General features: G+C 50.4%; 1 protein-coding gene across 1 annotated transcript; it reads right to left on the bottom strand.

The window, feature by feature from the left end:
* Positions 1 to 30: 30 nt before the first annotated feature.
* TPRG1L (tumor protein p63 regulated 1 like) lies at positions 31 to 4,211 on the bottom strand. Its single transcript, XM_049877701.1, has 5 exons — positions 3,916 to 4,211; positions 3,712 to 3,803; positions 3,222 to 3,398; positions 2,095 to 2,248; positions 31 to 1,418 (listed from the first exon to the last, which is right to left on the bottom strand). The coding sequence occupies exons 1-5, from the start codon at positions 4,111 to 4,113 to the stop codon at positions 1,230 to 1,232; spliced, it is 810 nt and encodes a 269-aa protein (XP_049733658.1). The 5' UTR covers positions 4,114 to 4,211; the 3' UTR covers positions 31 to 1,229.
* Between the last annotated feature and the right edge of the window lie 6,459 nt (positions 4,212 to 10,670).

The raw sequence follows: 10,670 nt of genomic DNA, 5'->3' as shown, positions 1-10,670 counted from the left end.
CACAGCAAGCTGACAGGTTTACAAAGCTCCTCCAGAAAACATCTCAAGCTTTAATTTATACTCATCAAGGAAGTAATTGTTCTTGTATCTATTTTAATAATAATTTCAAAAAAAGGAACAATAGCTACACAGTTCTAAATCTCTTTTCTAAAAGACCCAAAGCAAAGAATAAGACCCAGTGAGCTTTCTGCTCTGGGCAGGCTGCTGCCCACCAGCCACAGCTGTGCCTACCAGCTGGAAGAAGCAGGGTGGGAAACCAGAAAGAAGACACTGCTTCACCAGCATGTGAAGTTTATCGGCAAGTGCTCCTATCAAGCGAGCTGTGCAAGGTGCAGGGAGAACCTAAGGAGGTGTGTTGCAGCCCTGTGTGGAGCCCACCAGAGGTTGCCTACCATGTGAGCACGTTTAGAGCCAGACCTGGACAGAGGTGGAGTCTGCATGCAAACCAGTGACCGAGGCGGGTGTCCTTTTGTAAAGTGCAGACTTTAAAGAGCAAAAGAGCCAGTTCCCTTTGAATACGAATGGGACAGTGCAAAACTAGAATATGTAGAGCTATGCAGGTGGCTGTCAAAAATTGATAACTTGTCTTAAAATGAGTTTTCTATAAACCTTTTTGGGCCTGGGAAAGATATATTAACACATTTTGATTAATTTTAGAAAAAGTGGGGCATCAGGTCAAACATTTACAAAAGAGCAACCATCCATTCCAAAACTGGCAAGGCACAGACTACTAACAGTCTGTTGGCTTCTCTTGCACTTAGCTTAAAAAAAACAGAAAAAAGATTAAATTTCAAAATACAAAATTTGACACTAAGTGTAAACATTTTCAACTACAGGCCCTATCACTGACATCGATGACATTGGGTACCTCCCTGTATATATCTGTCTACAGAGCTGACAGGGTTACGTTGTGTCCTAATGGAATCACAGTGACATTCATTAACATGCAAGAGTGGCTGGGTTGAGAAGAACCGCAAGAAGCCAAATGGATGCACTCAAGGAAAACTGAAGTTACAGAAATGGAATCCCAGCCAGCAGAGAGGCAGTGGGATTCACTTTGTTTTTGTCTGTAGCTCCTATGTATGACCAGATGTCCACCCTCAGCTAGCATATATAATTCACTCTACTGTCCTAATGGCTCTCAGGTCCCAGCATGCAGCCATGCTTAGTGGACTCTCAGAGCCCCGACATCACCCTGGCTTTGGGGGAGGTGCTCCCCATGCAGACCTCTAGAAGCCTATCTTGCCCCTGGTCATGGAGTAGCCCAGTTTGGCCTCGTTGTTGATGAAGGACATCAGGCCCACGTAGGTCTCAATGAGGAGGGGGCGCTCGAGGATCAGCACAGCGTTTCCTGGCAAAGGACACTCTTTCTGGGCTTTTTTGACGGCTTGGATTAACACAGCCTTGAAGTTTTCCAACTTTTAAAAAGAAGAAAACATTGAGCTTTAACCTTCAGGCAAGAGAAAACTCATCCATTACAGTGAGAAATTAGCATTCTAAAATCCTTCAATCCTCTAAATTCACCTATTTCTTTGCCGGGCCCTTAGGTACCCTCACTGGTATGAGCTGCCTTTGCAGCCACATCTTGGGGGTCTGTTATGAATTGAATTGTGCCCCTCCCCAAATTTATGTTGTAAATTCTACCCCCTAAAATAAAACCAGCCACTCCTTGGAAACCCTATGGGGCAGTTCTTCTCTGTCCTGTAGGGTCACTATGAGTCACAGTCAACAAGTGGTAGACGTCTGGTACCAGATGCTTCTAACCACTGGCCCACAAAGTCTGTGCTCATGGTAAGCACCCAGACTGAAGGTCTAGGAGAGGCCTGGAGGGGTCAGTGCCCTTCCTTCTCCATGGCAAAGGGCCAAGTTATAGAGCTACATTGTCCAGTAGCCACTGGCCACATGGGGTTCTGTAAACTTCATTAAAATTAAGTAAAATTAAAAGTTTACTTCCACAGTTCCACTGGTCACAGTTCAAGTGCTCAGTTGCCACACGTGGCTAGTGGCTACAGTATTGGACAGTGCAGATCCAGAATACTCCATCACTGTAGTAAGTTCTGCGGACAGGCTGGTATCCAGCATCTGTCCTCGTACCTGGCACAGAGACGTGGTCTTCTCATCTGCGTCGGCCATTGGGTGCTCGATGAAGGTGGTGTAGGGCACATTGGTGGACCAGGGATTCCATCTGTTTATGAAGGAAGGGCGACTCTGCTTGTCCCACTGGATGCGAAGCCCAAAACCTTCTCGCCTGATGGATGAGAAGAAGCTAGCCAGACTCACCACAGCAGGCCATGGACTTTAAAAACAGTCTTGTCAGTTACAAGGTCACGACATGGGCTTCAGTAATGATAGTGACCATAGTAACAGTGTATGGAATTCACTTTACTATTTTAACAGTCTCCATTGACAGTGACTTTCAAGGATGCTAAGTGCTTTTAAGGCTGATAAACTGAATATATTCTTTGGGTTAAGCCAAGTTGAAGCTTTACATGATTATGAAAAGTTATGTAACAGAAATGCATTATAGATGAGCAACATTTTTATAACTTTAAATTTTGTTTTTAAATGCTGGTTAAGATTTTTGGCTTAGCTTCCTGAACTGTCCCTATCCAAATCTGTACATAAAAAATGCTGTAAAATAATATTTAATTCAGTTGACTATATTCACATCTAGGTTTTTCATATTTCAGAAAATTCTCCTAAAGCAAGATAATCAACTCTTGAAAGTTGGTCATTAACCTTTCAAATTTATCTAGTGTTCAGAGATGTCGATAAGTGAAGTGGTGCCCTACTTGTTTCTTTTAAAATTTAACCAGAACAGGAATTGACATAGTTTTATGTAACACCTTTCCTCACCCTGGATAAAATGCCGACTTTGGACTTCATCTGAAGACTACATGAGGTGACTTTTCCCATGTAGGGCTCTATATAAATATATCTTTAATTCATGTCAATCACTTTTGCTAAGGCCGTAAAAGCTGCCTTTTGTGCCAGAATGCCTTTCAGCATGTACTCAGCAGCCCAGAAATCACGGGCTTCTACTCTAAGACACTTCCACGGATTTTTGAAGCTACAGCCCTTTATGTTTCTACACAATGCTATATAATGGAGACAAGAAAACCGCTGGGGTCTGATTTTAAAAGGGGGAATAGGAGGATAGTTATATTACTAGGTACTCTCCAGAAAAGTTCAGTGGCACTGGATTCTCCGGGAAGACTTACTTGTTTAGTGACTTAGGGGGAAACTGGAACTCTCCGTAGGAGATGGTGTCCACCGCGTTCAGTGTGATTCTGACCACCTGCTGGCACTGGAGACTGATGAAGTCGTATTTACAGATGAGCAGCGACTGGTCTGTGATGAGCACTAGGCGCTCCTTCTCATTGTTCCAGTGATCAACCCTGTAGGCAAACAGGATGAGTCACCTCTTCCCGAGAGTAACTCTGCGACTCTCTTCAGTCGGTGCTAGGCCTGCAGCCCCGCGGCCCACCCTTCATGCCTAGGGCAGTTAGTCTCCTCTTCTCCCCGCTCAGCAGAGAGTTCTGGACAGAGGTCTCTCTGGAGTTGTTTTCCGCTCTGGAAGTTTGGCCTCCAGCACGTGGTCCCACTTAGGAGGCGCGGCAGCCCCTCCCGCGTCTGCACCAGGACCTGGGGATCGGCTCCCTGGGGCAGGCCCCGGGTCCCCCCACCAGGCGGGCGGGCGGCCAAGCTTACTCGGTCAGCAGCCACACCCCCTGGATCTCGCCGTCCTCCACCGGCCGGACCACCATGCGGATCTCCTCCACCGCCTGTTCGATGGTCCCGGGCTGGGGCACAGGGCAAGGGGCAGAGATCACGCTTTCGCGAAGGCCGAGCCCCGGCACTCTTCCTCCCCCGGGTCCCCTAGCCTCCCTCCCATCCCCGGGGCCCCGGCCTCACCCGGAACACGAAATATTCCTTGACGCGCGCGCGGCGTGTGGGATCGTGGACGCTGAGCGGCCACAGCGTCTGGCGCAGAGGCGTGCCTGCTCCCGCCCGGCCAGCGCCGCCGCCGCCCGCCCCGACCTCCTCGCCGGCCGCGAGCACCGCCGTGGGGCTCGTGCCCTCTGAGTCCACCGAGTCCCGCAGCTGCAGCATCGCTGCGCCAGTCCTCGGCCCTGACACGGCCGCCGTCGCCACTGCCACCGCCACCGCCACCGCCTACCCAGCCGTCAGCGGCCCCGGGCTGCAGGACCGGCCCCACCCCGCTTCGCCCCCCGGGCTGCCCCAATTGGTTGCTCTCCGCCCTCCCCGTCCCAGTCTCCGCGCCCACCACCGCCCACCGCCCCTCGGGATTGGCTCTTCCCCAGCCGTCTTCCGAGGTTGGCTCCGCCCCGCCGCCGTTCACTATGGCGCCGACCTCTGGCCGTGCCGGAAGCAGCTCCTGCGCGCATATGCACTTCCTGTCCCGTCCCCACGGGGACGGGGCGTGGCCGAGACGGGCACAGGAGGTGTTGCCCGGGAGACGGGGCTGGACCAAGACGGGTTGGGGGCGTTACCCGGGAGACGCAAAGGGTCTCCCGAGGGGCGCGGGGACCCGGCTGAGGAGTTTAGGGGCGTGGGGCCTTGGGAGGGGCTCCGGGGGCGGGTCCGAGATGGGCCGGCGTTCGGGAGCGGGGCGGAGGCTCCGGGGGCGGGGCCGAGGAATTCGGCGGCGCGCTATAGCCTCGCCCGGGGGTCGGAGCCCGGCTTTTCTTTCGTAAAAGGAGCGCCCGGGCGCCTCCCAAGAATTCCAGCAGGCCGTTTCGCGTTCTCACGCCCGATTTACTTGTTAAAGCCCAGTAAACACACTGAAGAGGGACTGTGGTTGGATTTTGACAACGTCACCACCGCCCCGGAAGCACCCCTCCTCCCTCCCAGGCCACTCCCTCGCCTAACGGGGTGACCACCATCCTGGCTTCCGGCTGCACCATAAACACACACACACTCGTTTTGCCCTCTGACCCAGTGTACGTGGGTATGTGAGATGGGGATAGGCGTGTACGTGCGTGCGCGTCGGAAGTGTGTGTACATGTGTGTGCATACGGGTAGTGTGTGTTGAAAGTGTGTATACTTGTGAGTGCAGGTTTGGAGTGTGTGTGTACGTGCGTGCGCGTGTGGGGAGTATGTGCAGGTGTGCGTGTTGGGAGTGTGTGTGTGCATGTGTGCGTGTTGGGAGTGTGCCGCGTTGGTGCTCCTCCACATCATAACAGGTGGGGATGGTAGGTGGTGGCTGTGGTTATGGTGATGTCAAGGACCCAGGTGCGCTGAGTACAGTTGTGCACGAAGGACTCTGGGGAGGGGGCATCGCCATCCGTTAGGGAGCAGAGAGCTGCTGTCCTGTGTGGTCCCAGGGTGGTTGACAGTTACCTGCTCCACGCCTGCTTTCCTGTGTGACCCAAGCACCTTTGGCCTCATCCAACACCTTCGAACAATGCAAATTCATGGATGGAGCAAAAGGGACACCCTTTAATGGGCCCAGCCCTTGTACCTAAATAACAAGAGCCAGCCTTCACATAGAGCAGTTGCTTTCTGTCAGCTTCAGGAAGCAGTACTATCCTGATCCTATTTCACAGTTAAGGAAACTGAGGCACCGGGAGTCAAGTCACTTGCCAAGGTCACATCAGCAAGGGCCCAACGAGGATTCATTCTAGTCATACCTCTCCAGCCCCGGGCCCTCTAGGGCACAAGAATTGCATCTGAGCTTCCCCAGGCCAGTGGCCTCTTCTCAGGAGCTGGGCACTGCCCTGGGTGTTGGCTCTCCACACCTGGGGCCTCAGCTCGCCAGGCTCACCCTCAGCGGCCCACGTCCTCACCATCCCCCTGGCCGCTACCCTGACTGAGCCAATGGCGCTGTCTAGGTGGCAGGCTTCAGCCCCTCCCTTTGAGCACCTCTGACCCTTGCCCAGCTCAGGGTCTGACTCCTGCTTCCTCTATTCCCACCGCTTCTACCTCCCCCCGTGGCTTTCCTGCCTCACTCCTCCTGTATCCGTTCTCCAACACCTGGCTTAAAACTCACCTGCCCCAGGAGCCATTTGGCCATCACCACAATCACTCACGCTTCTGTTCTTTGGTTTTTCACATAGCCCACTCCCAGTGTGCGGGGGTCTCTGCACCGTGTGTGTGTGTGTGTGCGTGTCCTATTTGTTGGGATCATTCAATGGAAATAACCCCTTCCCTATAAAAAAAAAAAAAAAAATTTTTTTTTCTATGACCGGCAGGTACTTGGGGCATGTGATGATTAATGTTACACATCAACTTGGCTAGGCCATACTTCTCAGTGGTTTGGCAGACATTAGGTAATAATCTTCCATTTTATGATCTGATGTGAGCAGCCAATCAGTTGGAATGGGAGTTTCCTTGGGGTTGTGGCCTGTATCCAATTGTCATGGATTGAATTATGCCCCCCCAAAAATTATCAGTTGGGCTAGGCCATGATTCCCAGTATTGCGTGGTTTTCCTACATGCTGTAAATCCTGCCTCTGTGATGTTAGTTGTGTTAGTGAGGCAGGACTCAATCTACTAGGTTGGATTGTGTCTTGAGGCAATCTCTTGAGATATAGAAGAAAGCAAGCAGAGAGACGGGGGACCTCATACCACCAAGAAAGGGAGCCCAGTGCATCCTTTGGACCTGGGGTCCCTGGGCAAAGAAGCTCCTAGTCTGGGGGAAGATTGATGAGAAGGCCGGCAGAGAGAAAGCCTTCCCTGGAGCTGACACCCTGAATTTGGATTTTTAGGCTACTTTACTGTGAGAAAATAAACTACTCTTTGTTAAGGCCATCCACTTGTGGTATTTCTGTTATAGCTGCAGTAGATGACTAAGACACCAACATATATGGACGTTCTGGCACAGCTCGCTCGCTCTCAATCTTGTACTCGTCATCCTCTGACCTCCAGCTCTTGGAATGTGAGCCAGCAGCCTGCTGCCTAACCTGCAGATTTTGGGTTCACCTGCTTCCACAACCCCATGAGCCAGCAAGCTACCCCCTCACTTGCAAATTTGGGGCTCATCAGCCCCTGCAACCACAAGAGTCAGAAGAAACTTCCAGCCTGCTGCCTGACCCAGGGATTTGGGACTTACCAGCCTCCACAATTGTGTGAGTCATTTTCTTGAAATAAATCTCTCTATATGTTTATACATACGGTTCATGATTTTGCTTCTTTAGAGAACCCAGTGTAAGACAGGGGTCCATACCTCACTGTTACAGTCCTTATTTCATTTCCGCCACATGCAGGACCCACATTTGCTGTTAACTGAGCCTCTATGAAAGGCTCTGTGTGTGGCAAATGCTGCCTTTATGCCCCTCCACACGAGGGTCTCGGGGAGGGTAGTATTACTCCCTTTTACCAAGGAGAAAAGTAAGGCCTAGAAGTGTTGTCACGTTGCACAGGACTCTGCTAGGGTTCTCACCTGGGCCTTCCTGAGAGGCCCAAGAGCCTGTACTCCTGCCTCCCACGCTGTCTCCCTGTGGGGGTGACTACCGCCCCCATGCCGTCTTCCTGTGCAGGTGGCTTCTGGGAGGGGCGAGGTACAGAATAGAACCTATTCCTCAGCAGAAACATTCACTGCTTCCTCCCATGTTCACTAATTTAAAAAAATTTGCTATCAAGTTGACTGTGACTCCTGGTAACCCAATGTGTATCAGAGTAGAAGTGTGCTCCACAGGGTTTTCAAAGGTGGGTTTTTGGGGAGCAGGTCATCAGGCCTTTCTTCTAAGGTGCCTCCCTCTGGGTGGACTTGAACCTCCAACCTTTCGATTAACAGCTGAATGCACGTGCATGAACTTTTTGCATCACCCAGGGACTCTGCACCAGTAACCCGTTAACCCAGTGCCGTCGAGTCGATCCTGACTTATAGTGACCCTACAGGACAGAGTAGAACTGCCCAGAAGATTTCCAAGGAGCGACTGGTGGATTCAAACTGCTGCCATTTTTAACAGCCGAGCTCTTTAACCACTAAGCCGCCAAGGCTCCAACTGCTCACCAGTATACTCCTCCTACTCTCCAGCACGATGAGAAGGGAGCAGTGGTCATTTCTGTTGACAATAGGACACCAAGGTAACTGTGATAAGGGTCCTCCTGGTGGAGAAGGGCAACCACACCTCAGTAGGTGGGGCAGTGAGTGCAGGGAGGGTGAAAGGGAAAGCAGCCAGCAGGCTGCTCTTGGGGAGTTTCCAGGAGGAGGCAGGGCAGACGGTCTCCAAGGTGTTTGGGGTGGAAGAGCTGGTGGAATGAGGGCCCACCGGCTCTGGGGGGAGCTCGGGGGTCACTCATGGAGCCTGCAGTCTGGCTGCGAGCTGTAGGTGGCCTTGAACAAGTTACCTGACCTTCCCGCTTCCCTTTCACATCTGCAAAGTGAGAATGAAAGCCTAGGTTGTCGGGAGGATTCACTAAGCTAATACAGACCAAGAAGACCTGTCCAACGTTCAAAAACCAGTTGCCATCAAGTTGATTCCGACTCACAGTAATCCCATGTGTGCCAGAGTAGAACTGTGCTCCATAGCGTTTGTTGTCACTGTCTGATTTTTTGGAAGTAGATCACCAGCCCTTTCTTCTGAGGTACCTCTGGGTGAACTCAAACCTCCAGTCATTTGCTTAGCAGTGAGCACATTAACTGTGTGCACCACCCAGAAACTCCTGTCCAAAGTTAAGAACAAAACAAAAAACCCGTTGCCTTAGAGTTGATCCCATCTCGTAATGACCCTATAGGACAGAGTAGAACTGCCTCCCCGGGTTTCCAAGGCTGTAATCTTTTTGGAAGCACATTTACACAAACTGACTTACACATCAGACTCCTGGGAACTGGCTGGAAGGTTGGGACCGCCAACCTTTCAGTTAGCAACCAAGCATTTTACCATTGCGCCACCAGGGCTCCTTTTACTCAGTGAATGCTTCCTATTAAAAGTAGCCATCACTTGTCTGTCAGTTTGTCCTACTGTGCTGGCTTGCATGTTGCTATGATGCTGGAAGCTATGGACTGAATTGTGTGCCACAAAAATATATGTTAGAATCCTAACCCCTATACCCATGGATGGAATCCCATTTGGGAATAGCGTTTTTTCTTGTTATGTTCCTGAAGCTATAACAGTGTAGGGTGTATCTTAAATCTACTCACTTTTGAGATATAGACGAGTAGATTAGCCACCAAGAAGCAAGCACCAATGGGAGGGAAGATACATGCCACATGGAGTTCGCCAAGGGATCAAGGAATGCTGGGTCTACAGAAACTGAAAGAGATCTTCTCCCAGGGATGATGGAGAGAGAGCCTTTCCCTAGAGCCAGTGCCCTGAATCTGGACTTCTAGCCTCTGGGACTGTGAGAAAATAAATTTCTGTTCTTTAAAGCTACCCACTTCTTCTATTTCTGTTATAGCAGCACTAAGAAAATAAAACATTATGACACCAATATTTCAAGTACCAGCAGGGTCACCCATGGCAGACAGGTTTTAGCGGAGCTTCCAGAGTAAGACAGACTAGGAAGAAAGTCCTGGCCATCTACTTCTGAAAATTAGCCAACGAACACCCTATGGTGCACAACAGAATATTGTGAATATTTGAGATATAGTGCTGGAAGATGAGCCTCCTAGTGGCCGAGACAATGGATTCAAGCATACCAACGATTGTGAAGAAGCATAGGCCGGGCAAGGTTTCATTCTGCGGTTCATGGGGTCCCCATGACTTGGGGATGACTTGATGGCAATGAACAACAATTAAAAGTAGAATTTTTGTATTCTCTGCACAGCCCTGGTTCATAGAGATGCTCAATAAGTGTTTGCGGAGAGAACAATGGGAGTGATGTTCAAGATGCAGGAGAACAAGGCCTTGATTAATAAGCCAGATCCTGATGGAGCTGAGGGAACAGCTGGAGGACGAAATGGAGAGAGGTCAGGTTGGGTATACAGGCAGGTGAGGGTGGGAATGAGATGTGAGGGAGACTGAGGAATTCATGCCTTGAGCATCCATTTTCTTGATGATATGGGAGATGGACTTAGGGGGTAGAGGTGGAGCAGGGAATTTTGATAAAGTGTGCATGGTTTAGAATAGCAATGATGAGAAACAAGCCAGGAAGCTGATTGAGGACTGGAGTGAGGATCACAGAGCAGCTAGGAGAGGTGTGTGATTTTCTCCACAGCGACTTCAGCACACTGAAGGAGTGGGGAAAACCACTGGCTGGGTAGATGTGGTTGAAGACAAGGGAGAAAAGGGAGACAAAGAGCCTGATGAGGGAGCACTTGTCAAACCTGTGAAGGGTCTGAGATCCTACTCCACTGCAAGCTAACAGGTTAGCCTGCCACAGTTTCATGGATGCTGGCAGAAGATACGATACGCCTGGGTCCAAGACAAAAGACTTCATTACTCACAGTAGCCACAGTGCCAGTGTCCCCGTTACCTAGTGCTGCTATAACACAAATACCACAAATGGATGGCTTTAAAGAATAGAAGTTTATTTTTCTTACAGTTGGAGGCTAAAAGTCCAAATCAGGGTCTTGATCGTGTAAATTCTTATCGGTAGCCCCGAGTATCCCTTGGCGATCTTCACATGGTATCTGTCTTCCCCTGTGTGAGTGTCTCTGTGTCTGTGTTGCTCTTTATATAACTTAGATGTGGTTAGGTTTAGGATCCACCCTACACTGGTATGACTTTCTCTGACTGATTGACTGGTTACGTTAGATTGCA

This window comes from Elephas maximus, chromosome 3 (assembly GCF_024166365.1).
Source record: "Elephas maximus indicus isolate mEleMax1 chromosome 3, mEleMax1 primary haplotype, whole genome shotgun sequence".
NCBI classification, from domain to species: Eukaryota; Metazoa; Chordata; class Mammalia; order Proboscidea; family Elephantidae; genus Elephas; species Elephas maximus.
The sequence above is the reverse complement of the archived record's forward strand: the minus strand, read 5'-3'. Positions and strand labels throughout refer to the sequence as shown.